Source organism: Pogoniulus pusillus, chromosome 37 (genome assembly GCF_015220805.1).
Source record: "Pogoniulus pusillus isolate bPogPus1 chromosome 37, bPogPus1.pri, whole genome shotgun sequence".
NCBI lineage: Eukaryota > Metazoa > Chordata > Aves > Piciformes > Lybiidae > Pogoniulus > Pogoniulus pusillus.
The window spans coordinates 768439-782683 of record NC_087300.1 but is presented as its reverse complement, the minus strand read 5'-3'; the positions used below and the strand labels follow the sequence as shown (position 1 = coordinate 782683).

Here is a 14245-nt window from a genome sequence, read left to right as displayed (position 1 = left end):
TGTTGGGTTAAATGGCATGGCCACCTTCGTGAAGGAGACTTCCACTCCGGAGGAGCCAGCCCGGTGGTGGCTGTGGCCTGCAGAGCCATGTGAGAGCGTGGAGCTGCTTCCCCAGCCTATCTGAGCAGGCAGGGGCCGAGCCTGGCGGGGAGGCAAAGCGTGCTCGGTGCTGGGGGAGGTAGGGAGCAGAGCTCTGCTGCCTGGCTGAGGAGCGAGCGGCGATGCCTGGCTGCGAAGTCTCCTGCAGTTGTGCCGTTCCCACACGGGCTGACACGGGTGGTGGGAGGATTTTCAGCTATTAGGTGGAAAAGCTGTTAAGAGCTGCACTGTCAGCTGCTTCCCAAGGCCCGTGGCTGGAATTTCAGCCAATGCCTCAGGACTGAGTGGAGTGCCAGGGGCTCGCCGAGGAGGCATTTTCCCTGGTCTGCTTCCACTTTCACCAGCATTTGGTGAAGTGTCTCCTGCTTGTGTGGGTGGCTGGGAGCCCAGGCTGCTCTGCACCGTGCCGTGGCTCTCTTGGAAGAGGAGTCCAAAAGGCTGACACGTGTCAGGAGGTTGTGAGCCTGTGGCCTTTACCTGGAGGCAGCTGAGCTGCAAGCTAAGCTCCTCAAGTGTGCTCATTAAACTGCTGCAGGGGCTTCCCTTCCTGCAGGAGAGTGGAGCTGTGGAGTTGGGGCAATGGTTGCTCAGGGTGGCTTGGGGATTAAATGGCAGAATTCTCACCAGCTGGGGGATTCTTTTGAGTTTAGCATCAACGAAAGACCTGAAGAGGAACATTTTGGTGCTGCAGTGAGTCAGAGCCCACCAGAAGCATTAATGAAGCCACTGGGCCTCCTTTGTGAGGATCTGGCTTGGTGGGCTGAGGGAGCTTCTCCTGCTGCTTTGTCTTTCTAGAACCCAGGGTTTGATCACGTAACAGAAGCACTTTGGTCAGCTTATTATTCTAGCACATTCTCAAACTCCTCTGGAGATTTGGTGCTTCCAGTGCTCTGTGGTCCACAGAGATATCAGCAGAGCCACAGAACCTCTTGTGTGAGATCCTAGAGCTGTACTGAGATTCCAGCCTTCGTGGAGGCCTTGGAAAAGCATCCCAATGCCAGTGGCATCATGTACTGCCCGTTCCTAGCAGTGTATGGGAGCTGTGGGGAGGGACCAGTGTGCTGAGGTGAAATCTGCTCCTTGTGGCCTGGCCCAGAGCAGGCAGTGGTGAGGCTGCTTTGCCCAGAAGTCTGCAGGGCACTTCAGTGGTCTAGAAGACATTGCAAATTTTGCTCTTTGTTGCCCTGTCCCACCCTCCCCTCCCACTCTCCAGCTTTGGCATCCACCCCTTTGTTCTGCCACTTGCATCCCGAATGATAAATATTTGTGCTTTAAAGTTTATAATGAGGGTGAGGGCTGAGCTGGCAGCAGCAAGTACCAAAACCTTTGGCTGGCCCTTGGCAAGCAGAGAGCACTGAGCATGAATCAGTCCTTTTGCACCTTGCCTCGCCTCTTGCTCCAGCCTCTGCTTCCCCCTGTCACCAGAGCTGTTCAGGTGGGATTTCTGGGGGTGTGCCCCACTGGCAGGCTGGGGCTGAGCCCTGGGGTCTTGTCCCTGCATGGCTGGGGGCTGGGGCTGCTTCTGCCCCCGTTTCTGTTCCCAGAGGATGTTCTAAGCTCCAGCCCTCAGAGGTGTCTCTGGACTCTCCACCCTTTGTTTTCTGCTATTTTCTTTTCCCTTAAAGTTGTATTTACTTAATTTTCACTTCTCCCAATATTTCCACGTTCCCAAGGAGGCACCCATGCAGGGTCAGTACAGGGGACCCAGGTCCAAACCCTCCTGTGGCTGCCCTCTTTGCTAGGCAGCTGTGGCCTCATTTCTGAAAGCCTTTTTTTATGATCAAAATAAACAATTCCTTGTTGCAGCTCTCATGCCCCTCTGCAGCCCAGCACCACCTGAAGCAGCAACAGAACCTGCTGGCTGTATCCAGGACAGGGCTCCAGGTGCTTCTCTTCTCCCTCCTGCTGCTCTGGGAAGGGCCATGAGGATAGAGGTGGGAATCTGGCTTTGAAAGAAGCCAAAGAAAGGTTGCAGGGGTATGGACTAGTTCTGAGTTCACCTCTGGGCAGCTGGGGAGCTTCAGCACCTTGTTGCCCTTTGCGATTGCTGGAGCATCCCGACCCATTGCTCAACGTGTTGTGTCTAGACACGTTCAGGTGGTTTTGCTTCTCCCCATCCAGCTGCCCCGAGGGAGTTCCTGGGTCTGTGCCCACTGCCCAGGCGTTGGCAGGAGAGGCAACCAGGCTTTCTTGGCTGCCCGTGTGTGCAGTTATAGTTCTGGCGCACGGCCAACGCCATTTCCAGAGGGACACAACCAGCCGAGAGGAAATGACAACTGCGAGGAGTTTGCAAAGCCCAATTCTAAATGGAATTTCTAGGGACAAAGCAGAGGCGCTGCGCTAGCCCAGGGGCCAGCGCCTGTCTCCCCGCCGACACCCCACAACCGGCGGCCGCCAACGTGGCCCTGAGCCCTCATCGCCCCGCCGGAGGACTCCCGCTGGAGGCCGTCGCCTCGCAGCCCCGGGAAGTGCCCCGGCGAGGTAAGCGAGGCCAGGCCGCTGCCCCTCCGCCGCCAGCCCCGGCCCGCTGCCGCCCCCTCGCCTCGCCGTCCGCCTGGCCCGGTGCTCGCCGGCCCGGCTCGGCTCCGCAGATCCGCTGCGGGTTTTGCGTGCGGCAGCCTCCGCCGCGCCGAGCCGGCAGCGGCCGGGGCCGGCCCGCTCCTCCTTTGTGACTGGGGGGGAGGCTCCCGTCCGGGCCGCGCTCCGCTCCGCTCCGGGTTTGGCAGGCGGCCGCGGCGCTGGGTAAAATGGCAGTGCTGAGCCTCGTGTCGGAGTGAGCCCCGCTCGGCGGAGCAGAGTCGGGAGCTGCCGCGCGGCTCGCCCAGCCCGGCCCCGCCGCCGCTCGGCCCGGCTCCGGGGACGGCGCCCGCCCGCCCGCCGTGTTCCCCCTCCCTCCCGCCTCTCCCACACCGGGAGCCCCGTCCCGGGTCCCCCCCACCCCCACCCCCCCCCCTCCTCCTCCTTCCCCCCCACTCCCTCCTCCTCCCCTTTCTCCGCCGGCTGCAACCGAGGAGGTACAGCGGGGCCAGGCCCCGGGAAGCCCAGCCCAGCGGAGCCCTCCCCGCCTCGCCAACCAGGCCGGGGGGGAATGAGCCCCCGCTGCCCTGAAGAGCCCGCCGCCGCCTGAGCGGGGAGCAGCAGAGCAGCGAGGCCTCACGCCGGCCGGCCAGGCAGGGAGCAGCTCGGGGGGGACCGGTCCGGGGGGGGGGTGGCTGGGTGGGGAGGGGGGGGATCATGGCTGCTCAGGTCGCCCCCGCCGCCGCCAGCAGCCTGGGCGCCCCGGCTCCATCCGAGCTGAAGAAAGCGGAGGCGCAGCAGCGGGATTGTCCCCCGGAGGAGGCGGGGGGTGAGGCGGCGGCGGAGCGCGGCGGCGGCGAGAAGCAGGCGGAGAGCGAGGGCCCCACGGGGAAGGAGCTGCAGGACGGGGCCGAGAGCAACGGAGGGGGCGCAGGGGCCGAGTCCGACCTGAAGAACTCGAACGGGAACCCGGGCCCCAGGCCCGCCGCTGCCGCCGCCACCCTGAACAATAACCTCCCGGAGCCGCCCGGTGGCGGCGGCGGCAGCAGCGACGGGGTGGGGGCGCCGCAGCAGCAGCAGCCGCCGCAGCAGCCTCCCCCTTCCCACCCGGCCGCCTTGCCCCCGCCAGCCTACGGCTTCGGGCAGCCCTACGGCCGGGGCGCCCAGGCTGCCGCCGCCGCCGCTGCTGCGGCCGCCGCCGCCGCTGCCTTCCACCAACATGGCGGACAACAAAGCCCTGGCATGGCAGCGCTGCAGAGCGGGGGCCTGGAGCAGTCCTACCCGGGGCCGGCGGGAGCCCCCGCGGGGCCGCCCCCTCCCCAGAACTCGCACGGCGGCGCCGAGCACGGCTTCCCCAACCACCAGTACAACTCCTACTATGCGGCCGGGGCCGGACGCAGCGCCGGTTCCTACCCGCCTCCCCCCCAGGCCTACGCCCTGAGCTCCCCCCGGGGCAGCGCGCAGAGCTCCGCTCCGACGGCCACCGGCACCAAGTCTCCCGCAGCCGCCGCCGTCGCCTTCCAGCAGCAGCGCTTTGGGGTCATGGGGCCCTCGGCCGCCGGCGGTGCAGGAGGAGGGGGAGCCACCCCGCAGCCCACGGCCACCCCCACCCTCAACCAGCTCCTCACCTCCCCCAGCTCCGCCCGCGGCTACCAGGGGTACCCCGGGGGCGACTATAGCGGCGGGCCGCAGGACGGGGGAGCCGCCGCCAAGGGCCCGGCCGCAGCGGAGATGGTCTCGCAGTACGGCGGGGGCAACAGTCAGGGCTGGGCCGCGGCGTCCGGCGGGGCCCCGCCGAGGAGCCACCACGCACCCATGAGCCCCGGGAGCAGCGGCGGCGCCGGAGCGGGACAGAGCCTCGGCCGGAGCCAGCAGGTAACGGCGGGGCCGCGTGGGGCGGGCGGCGCGCCGGGGTTGGGGTGGTGGTGGTGGTGAGACGGGACCGGACTGGGACGGGACCGGGGCAGGCCTGGGGCGGCGAGAGGCTCGGGGCTCGGGGTGTCGGTGGTGGGACGCGGTGCCTCTCCCGCGGGTTGCCCCCGCCGGGCCGGCACTGCCGGGGAGCTGCCATTGTCTGTGCTTGCTTGCTCGCTCGCTCTAAAATGGCTGCCTCGCCGCCTTCCCTTCCTCCCTCCCCAGCCTTTGTGCGAGGCTCTCGGAGAGCTGTCGCCGTCCTCCTCGCGGCCCCGGCCCGTTCCGGGGGGCTCTGGTGGCGGAGCAGGTCGGCCGCCCCCAGCGGAGGGCGGCGAGGGGCAGGCGAGGCCGGGCGCGGGGGTCCAGGGCTGCGGGCAGGCCCGTCCGGTCCATCGCGTGGCCCCGGCAGCGCCGCCGCCATCGGTGCCTCCGCCCGGCTCCCCCCTGCCCCAGGTCACCCCCGCTCCGGGGGGCCCGCACCCCTCGGTGAGCACCGGCGAGGTCGACTCGGGCAGCCGCGGCTCGATCGGGGCGATCTGGGCCGTATTCCTTGTGGGGCGAGCGGTGGGGGCCGCGGGGCTGGGGCGTGCGGCTGGGAGCGCTCGGCACAGAGCTCGGTGATGGGAGCAGCGAGTGCAGATCGCTTTGGTTTGGGATTTGAATTATGGAGGTAAAATCCTTCTGTCAAAGCCAGGAGACAGTTGGTCTTAGGTTGACATCCTATCTGTGATCTGATTGGCTCCGCATCTCCTGCTCTTGGCCATTTATAATTGCCTCTGATGTAATGGTACAACCATCCTGATGAGCTCATAAACTTCTACACTCGCCTGTTCCGCCGGCCCCGGACCCGCGCCGGCCCAGCAGCATCCTCCTCGCCCCGCTCCTCGTCCTGCCCCCTGCCTCGGAACCAGCCGTGACCTTGGGGCGGTTGGGTGGCACCGGCGGGAGCGCGGCCCCGGCCGGCCTGCCCTTGCTGCATTGTGCCCGGGACAAAAGCGGCGGCGCTGGCATTGCTGTGTTTGTACCTTGGGTTTGTTTCGCTGCTGGTGCTTCGTGCAGCCTGCGACCGGGGCTGTGTTGCGGGGGCAGCGGCAGGGCTGCCCCGCGCAATGGCCGTGCTGGCAGTTTTGGTTCTGTGGCTTTCCCCCTCGGTATAAATGGATTTCCTTGATGGAGCTGAGGATGGTTTTGTTGCTGCCTGATTTTTTGGTCCCTTCAAACCTAGAGGCTGTTTGGACTCTTTATTGGATGGAGAGTTTCGGGAGGAGGATCTGTGCTGCGTTACAGCCTCGAGGAGAAAGAAGCAACAAAACAACCAAAGCCAAACTTGTGGGAGCACTGAAAATGGTGAAATCTCAATTGACCTGCAGCGGAGCTTTGATAGTTGAACTTTCAATGATCTTAAAGGGCATTTCCAACCAAAAGGATGCTCTGATGTTAGCACAGGGCAGGCCTGAGCCTCCCTCTGTGTGTCTGGGGGCACCTCTGGACTTTGTGAGCCAGCGCTGATGTGTTTGCCTCTCCCGCAGAGAAAGGGACTCGCTGGAGACGTTCAGGTGCTGGTCGTGGTCAGGCTCAGCGGTGCCACAGCTTTTGGCTTTCTGGAGGACTGAAACTAGGGGAGAGGAGGCTGAGGGTGATGCTTGCCGTGGTGTGTGGAGTTAGCTGTCTGCTGGAGGGCAGGGAGTGTGCAGAGCAGCTCGGCCTGAGCATCAGGCATCTTAGGGCCGGGGAGCAGAGGGGCTGCTGTCCGAGCTGGGAACCTCGATTCAGAACTAACTTTCCGTGCACCTCTGAGGGCTGCTGTGGCCTCCTGCAGGACTCTCACCCTCCCTTCTCATCCTTGTGTGCTTTGCTCTAACTTCAGGCCCTGGCCGGGTGACATATGACACCGCCCAGTGTGACACGCAGCCTCCAGAGATTTCCTTCTTGCTCGGTGCTTCTCTTGTGTCCATCTGAGAAAGGTTTCATTTTGGTTCCTTGATTACCGAAGGCAAAGTCTCCTCCAGTGTCTGGGACTCCTCCTGGGCTGTCTTGGCTGTCAGGCGGAGATGCTGCGCTGGGAGGGAGCGGAGCTGAGCTGTGCTGCGCTCAGCAGGCTGCCGCCGCTCACTCGCTTGTCCCGGGTGAGGATTCCACCTCCGCGGGGCTGTGTTCCTGTGTCCCTGCAGCTCGCTCAGGCAGGTGCCACGGATGTGAGGATGTTTACTTGGAGGTGTTTTTCCTGTCCCCCAGAAACTTCAGTTTAGCTACAAGATGTGCTGGGAGAGGCTGTCAGGCTGAACTGTGCAAGCAGGGGGTTGCCACGCCACAGATCTGGCTGCAAGAGGGATTCTGGTAGGAATTGGTTTGAAAGGAGCTTGTTTGGTCTTGGGAAGAAGATTTAACTTGATGGTTTTGCTCTGTGTAGTCTGTAAACAGTTCCTGAGTAACCAGTCCCAGGCGCTGGAATTCTTAATGAGTTGTTCTGAGAAGGAGTTGAGCTTTAGGTTGTCCAAGTAGTCTATATGCAAAGTAACTCAACAACCACCCCTGAGCTGGAAACTGAGCAGCTCCCCCCAGAATCCTTGTGCCAGGCATTACTGAACTCAGACTGACAACTCCCGAGCTCAAACTGACAATTCCTTTTTGTCCTGCTGGAAATGAAAACCCAAACCCAAACCAGTCTTCATCTGGGGTGGTGGAAAGGCTTCTACCTGTCACCTGTGCTGCCCCCAGCAAATGGCTGATTAGTAGTAACACTCTGATCTTAAATTACAGCCTCTGCTTCTTGTGGATGCTGAGAAATGCCCAAGACCAGCAGAATTTAAAGCTTGGTGTCTTGTCTTTGTCTTGCACAGTGATGAGCAGAGTGGGTCCTTAGCATCTGTCTTCTGAGAAGCTCAGGGGGAGCAAGAGGACAGTGCAAAACTTGGGGAGAGGTTGGTCTGCTCTAGCAAGTGACAGGACAAGAGGAAGCAGCCTCAGGCTGTGCCAGGGGAGGTTTAGTTTGGAGATGGACGTTAGGAAAAACTACTTTGCAGAAAGGGTTGCCAAGCCCTGGAACAGGCTGCCCGGGGAGGTGGTGGAGTCCCCTTCCTGAAGGTGTTTGCATGGTGTGTAAATGTGGTGCTGAGGGCTGTGCCATGGCCTGGCAGTGCTGGGCTCACAGCTGGGCTGCCTGAAGTAGAGCTCTCCTCCAGCCTAAGCAGTCTGTGACTCTGAGAGCGAGAGGGGAGCGTGGAGCTGGGGCAGGGCGAGAGGGCAGTGCCATCCATCTGACCAAACACCAGGCAGAGAAGCATCTCTTGGGGCAGGCTTGGAGGAGATGCTTGGGAATCTTGAGAGAGTAAGGCTGAGGTGTGGGGGCCAGGAGGCAGGAAGATGCAGATGAGAGAAGAGCCTTTAGCTGTTGGTGCTCAGGGTGTGTGAATGGTGCCATGGGGACAGTTTGATCACATTGCTCATGCAGAGGCAAAGGAGCTCTTGGAGTGAACGTTGTTGGAGTGTTTCCTGTGGTGAGAGTGCAGAGACTTGCACAGAGGCAGACTCTGCTCTGCAGCCTCACTCACACCTTTGCTCGCTGGAAGGACCCAGGGCTGTGGTGCTGAGCCCCTCTGAAGACAGCCGTGCCCCGTGCTGGGCAGGACTGTGCCAGAGGACTTGGCAGCTTTGGTTCTGACTGCCCTTCCTAGCTGAAGGCAGTGCAGTGGGGTCGGGAGCTCCGGTGGCTGTTGGAGTGTGGGATGAGAAGGCTGTGGTTTGCTGTGGGAATGGCTTGGTGGGCACGGGGCCAGGGATCTGAGCTTTCACATTTTCCAGCCCTGCCATGGATTTATTCCCACCTCCTTTCCTCTCGGAGCGTGGAGCAGTTATTACCAATTTGCTTTCCCAGTGTCCTGGGACTTGGAGGAAGCTGCCTGGGGAAGGGACCTCCCTGCCTTTAGCAGAGGGCATTTCTCACTGTGCACACTGCTGCTGAAGGGAACAGCACCTCCTGTAAGAGGAGATGTCTTTGGATCACATTAAACATTGACATCTTGGATAACCTCCCCACGGGTCCACTGACACCTCTGGGCCTCCAGCAGGACTCGAGCGAAAGCAGTTGCAAAGCTCTGATTAAAAAGAAGCAAGCAGCTTTTGGGCCCCTTGCCATCCAGTAGCTGTTTTTTATTGACTTAGATCTTGACTTCAGCAAACGAGGCATGAAAAATGTTGTTGGAAATATGTTTTTTAAGACTAAATTGGCACCAACTGTCTCTGTGCTGACAGTGAGCTGCGATATCTTGGAATCGGAGCTGGAGCCCTGGCTCCTCTTGGCTCCTGTCTCAGGGTTTTCCTTGCTTGGCACTGTAATGTTAGGAGCTCTTGCACTGCTGCTCAGGTGTGGAGCATGCACCATGTCTTCCCAGCAAAGAGAAGAGTGGGACAGCTCTTTGTGGGGCAGGGTTTGCCTCTGAAGGAGTGATCTTGAGGCTCTGAAAAAGCAGGAGAATGGTCCTGGTTCGATGCTGTCCTCCAGAGGTGGTTAGTGCTGGTGTGGGTGCAGAGGGTGCTGCTGGCTTTGCCTTTCCCAACCGTTTGGAGTTCTCTAGGAGTTCCTCTTTGTGTTCTGGAGTACCATCTCCAGGATGCTTGGTGCTGAGGTGAGCAATGCTTCCAGGCAGGGTAAGTGTAGGATCTAGGACAGCAAACCTCAGTCCTGACTCGCAGCTTTTTCTCCCCTGCTCTTATCACCAGCAGTTTGCTGGGAAACCTGGGACAAGCTCCAGGGCTGCAGTGTGGTGAGATGAGGTTAGCAGGGCTTCAGTACCTGCCTGTGGCCAAGTGCAGGTGAAATGCTCCCTCAGTCCTCACTGCCTGGGCCCGGGAGGGGTTTCTATGACTTCTGGAGGGTTTGTGCATTTGCCTTGCAGGCCTTTGACTGTGAGCTTACTGCTTGCCTCAGGCTGCCAGCCCAGGCGAGTTCCTTAGCCTGCTGCAGCTCCTCTCTCCTGAGCAGCTGCTCCACAGGCAGAACTTCTTCCCTCTGCTGAAAGAGTATCAGAGAGTGAGGCAGGGGCGACCCTGGGAATGCAGTGCAGTGTGGTGCTGTGTGGCTCTGTCCTCCTGACTGCCTAAGCTTGCTGTGTTCATGGAATTCCTGAATGGCTCAGCTTGGAAGTGACCTCAGAGACCATCTCCAGCCTCCCCACCATGGGCAGGGACACCTCTCATCTTACCTGGCTTTGAGCACTCCCAGGCAGGAGGCAGCCACAGCCTCCCTGGGCAGCCTATTCCAGAGTCTCCCCACCCTGATACTGAAGAACTTCTTCAGCTCCAGTCTCACCCTGCTCTGCCTCAGCTCCGAGCCATTCCCCCTTGGCCTGTCCCTAGACACCCTCTGCAGCCTTCCTGGAGGATCCCTTCACCTTGAGAGCACTCTTCAGGGAGCACCACGTCCCAGGAGTGTTCCATGAGACCTCTGCGAGGGTCTTTCCTGCCAGCTGCACGGAGGAACCCAGCAGCAGCTTTTCTTCACTTCAGAGAGGCTGCTGCCCAAAATGAGGCTAAGAGTGCAGCTCTTCACTTGCTCTCTCACCTCTTGTATGGCTTGGGCTGGGGGAGCTTCCAGCCAAATGTGCTCTGTGCTTCTGTGACTTCTCCACCATTCCCCCCACCTCTTTCCAGAGGAACATCCCCAACTGCAGGCTTTTCCCTTCTGGGTGGGGACTGTGGGCTGGGTAATGACAGCATTAGAGGCCGAAGATGCCCTTTGCAGCTTTCACTCCTGGCGTTGGAAGTTCTCTGTCGAGTGGGTTTGGGTTGTTCTTTATTGTTCTGAATTGCACCTCCTGTGTGCTGGGTTGCTCTGGGGAGAAGCTCATCAGATGCCACTGCCCAGTGCCTGCCAAGAATGCTTGAAACTCTCCAGCAGTAGCAAAGCAGAAACTGAAGGCTTCAAAGTCTAATTGCGGAGGGAGTGACAAAGATAACCCTGTTGGTATTTGGCACTGCTGGAAAGGCCTTAACCCATCAGCAAGAATGCAAAATGCCATCTGCCCCTTTGTTCTGGGTGAGAAAGAGAGAGGGAAATTCTGCTTGGGGGGGGAAATGGCTTAGAGAAGTCCTGAGGAGGTTTCTGCGCTGGTGTCAGAGGCTCAGCCTTTAACTCATCCACCCTGGTGGAGCTGTCCTGGCTGCCTGCTGGACAGAGCTGTAAATCTCTGGCTGGGAGTGAGTGACAGGTGGCAGTGGAGGGGAAAGCCTCTTCCTTGGCAGGCTGGAGCAGAGCTGCCTGTGCCCGGGTGGCTGCAGAGGAGCTCCCAGGCCTTTGCGTTCCTGCTCTTGGTGCCTGGGAAAGCAGAGGAGGTGGGCACCTGAGGGCAGCCTCTGTCTGCTCTCTGTGGGCTCAGGAGACCCAGGCTGTGTTTGTAAATCGATTCCAGGAAGATTCCAATCATCAGTCTGATGCCAGCTTGGCTCCGATCAGTGTTTGTTGAAGTTGTGTAGAAGTTGGGTTCCAGGCAGCCCTTTGGCTTGCCCTGCTCTGTAGAGAGAGGAGCAACACAAGGTCTTGGGTTCTTACAGTGACTTTTTGAGTGGAAGCAGCTGAGATGCTGGTGTGGGAACTTGCCAGGGTGAGGCATGAGGGCTGGATCAGGGTGGAGAGTGCAGCCTCATCCTGTGCTGTAAGTGCTGAGAACATCTCCTCCCTAACGTTGTTAAGCCCCTTTAATGGAGCTGTGTGCTTAGGGGAGCAGCAGCCTGGCCTGCCCTCAGAAGCTGGTGGAAGGGAGGAAGCAGGACTGGAACAGGAGGGCTGAGCTCATTGCATGTTGTAGCAGCTCCTGTTGTGCCTTAATCAGATGCTAATTTGTGCCAACATGAGGATGCAGGAGGGGTTCCCGTTTCTCAGCTCCGCTGCTGTGCACCTGCACTGCCAGGGTCAGAGCTCAGCAGCTGAGTCCTGGAACTTGAGCATTTTTGAAGGGTTGTGGGTTTGGTTTTAGCTCCATCAAGAAAAGCACTTCCAGGTTTGCCAGGGTGCTCCTGCTGGAGTATTTCTGAGTTGAAGTGACAGCTCAGTAAGTATTTACACAGTGTGGGCATGAGCTTTCTGTAGCAGAGTGTAGAGGATGCTCCATGATGATAGATAAACTGAATAAAAGCTACTCCAGAGTTGCTCAGCAAATAATCCTTTTGCTTTCTGTGTGCAGAGGAAAATGATCACTGGAGCTGGAATCCAAGTTCTGATGCTTCATTGTTTTGGGGGGCGGCAAAAGGAGCAGAAGTGGGGAGGAGAAAGTGAAAGAGATTAGTTAATTCTGTAAGGATCTCTTCATGAGAGGGTGAAGGAGTGAGGATTTGCTGTCTTAATTCCTAGGGAATTCCCATGAAAACCCAGTCTGTAGATAAGTGTCAGAGCCACTGCTGCGCTACAGCTGCCGGCATGGTGCGGGCACCAGCGTGGCACAGCCCTGATGCCAGCTGGGCTACCTGAGGCTCTCGCAAGGACAAACTCCTGCTCACTTCTGCTTTGGGTTTTTTTCCTCTCCCTTTTCTCCTGGATCATTAAAATGTTCCAACTGCCCCAAAAAGCTGCAAGATTGGACGTGGGGGAGAGTGTTAAGAGGGGAGCTGTGAGGGACCCAACGCAGCTGAGCTCCTTTCTGCGTGGAGCAGAGCTCTGTGGGATGTGATGGTGACGTCCTGGATGTGGCTGGAAGGAGAGAGGGTTTCAGTGCTCACCAGACTCGGGCAGTGTTGGCTTCCCACCCTGAGAGATTCTGCAGCTCTTCTCAAAGATAAACTCTTGAAGGCTGAAGCACTCTGGAATTCCCTCCCTGGAGAATTCCTGTGTCAAACAAGGACTTCCCCTCCCTCCCCCCCTGCCCTCTTGAGCAATTTCATTCAGGTTTGACTAAGAGAAACCCTGAAAATCTCCATTTCCCCTCTGATGTCAGCACCATTCTGGCACCTTGCCTGTGAATAACTGCACAGGAATGTTTGAAATCCTGCACGCAGGCCACAGCTGCAGCTGCAGACACCACGGTGGGAGACCTGCTCTGCCCCAGCCAGGGCTGAGGTCTGGAGTGCCCTTAAACCAGTGCAGTAACAGGGCCAGGTCAAGTGGTTGGCAGTGGTTTGTGCTTTCTTAACAGTGTCAGTGCCCGGAGCAGTGCTTTCAGCCTGGGCATGTGGGCTGAGGAGCAGGAGGCGCAGGAGAGGAGAGGCTCTGAGCGTGGCCATTCCAGGCTGGCAGTGCCAAGCTGCCCCTTCCTGGCTTGGGTTTGGTGAGAGATGTGCAGTGCGGTCTGTGCTGCCCTGCAGCACCTCGCTGGTGGCTCAGTGCCTGCCCTGCCTTTGTTCCTCTCACTGAGCAGAGGTCTGGACCTGGACTGGAAGGGTCATTCAGGCTGCTCGAGGGCAGGCCCAGCTCTACCTGGGGACAAGGCAGGTAGAGACAAAGGCAAGGGAGCTGCCTCAGTCTGTTTCAGAGCTGTTACCCTTGGCAGCTGGCAGGAGGGAGAATGTCCCAACAGAAGCCCTCTTGACTGAGTGTCTCTTGTCCTGGTCTCTCTGGGAGCAGGGAGCAGAAGCTGCAGTGTGGTAACTGCTTGTAAACCTGTGGCTTCCTGCCTGGGCCCTGCGTCTTTGAGAGAAGTTTGCCAGGTAGTGGCAGAAGTCTGCCTGGGCTTGCAGGTGACTGCTGGGGGACTGTGTGGAGGAGGCTGGGCTGTCCTGCTGGGCCACCTTCCAGGCTCCTGGAGCTGACCAGGCTCCCTCTGGAGCTGTGTGGGATCCTTCCTGTAGGCTTCTTTGGAGTTGTACTTCCTAGCAGTCTGATGATGGATTTAAAGTCCAATGAGTGCAGGACTATGCACCCTGAGCAAACTCAGGAGGGACTCTGGTACTCATTAACCCAATGTAAATAATTAAACCAGTGCCAGACTGGAGCTGCTCCTCCCTCAGATGTTCTCCTCGTGAAATGGTTTGCAGGAAAGCTCTTAGCTCCCTGCAGAAGATCTGTGGGAAGAGTGGAAGTGCTGGGGCTAAAGTGACAGATTGGGTTTGCTGTTGAGTTAGAGCTCTCTGGCTCTGGAGCTGGCAGGGCTGGTCCCACTCAGGGGCTGACTGGCATCACACACATGCTGCAGAGCTTCTTCCTCAGCTCCAGTCTTAGCCTCCTCTGCCTCAGCTCCAAACCATTCCCCCCTGGCCTGTCTCTAGACCCCCTCAGCACAAGTCCCTCTGCAGCCTTCCTGCAGGATCCCCTCAGGTACTGGCAGCAGCTGTGGGGTCCCCCTGGAGCCTTCTCTGGAGCAGGCTGCCCGCAGAGGCTGTGGAGTCTCAAAACCCACCTGGATGTGTTCCTGTGTGACCTGCCCTGGGTGAGCCTGCTCTGGCAGGGGGGCTGGGCTGGGTGATCTCCAGAGATCCCTTCCAGCCCCTCCACTCTGTGATTCTGTGGCTTGTGGTGGTGCTTGTGCCAGTGCTGGGTGAGCTCACAGCAGAGGTGGCACAGCAAGCTGCTCTTCACCTCCTGCTCTGGAGCAGCAGTGCCACTCCTGTCTGCCTCTCCTGGGCTGTGCAGGAGGGACCAGCAGACTTCTCCAGCAGCCTGTGCTTTAAGGGTATGGCTGAAGAGCCTCCTCTGGCCTCCCTGCTCAGCTCCCAGGGCATGGCAGCGTAGCCAGGGCTTGTTTCCACGTTAATTGTGATTGATTACCTTGCAATCTAGGACAAGCTTTCC

The 14245-nt window shown here is 59.4% G+C and overlaps 1 protein-coding gene across 1 annotated transcript in view; it reads left to right on the top strand.

Moving 5' to 3' along the window:
• The first annotated feature begins 2788 nt into the window (after positions 1-2788).
• The window catches only part of ARID1A (AT-rich interaction domain 1A), a 58713-nt gene continuing 47256 nt past the window's right edge, over positions 2789-14245 (top strand). The window contains exon 1 of the mRNA XM_064172646.1: positions 2789-4491. Coding sequence (XP_064028716.1) covers positions 3334-4491 — 1158 coding nt within the window. The 5' untranslated portion in view covers positions 2789-3333. The remainder of the gene's footprint in view (positions 4492-14245) is intronic.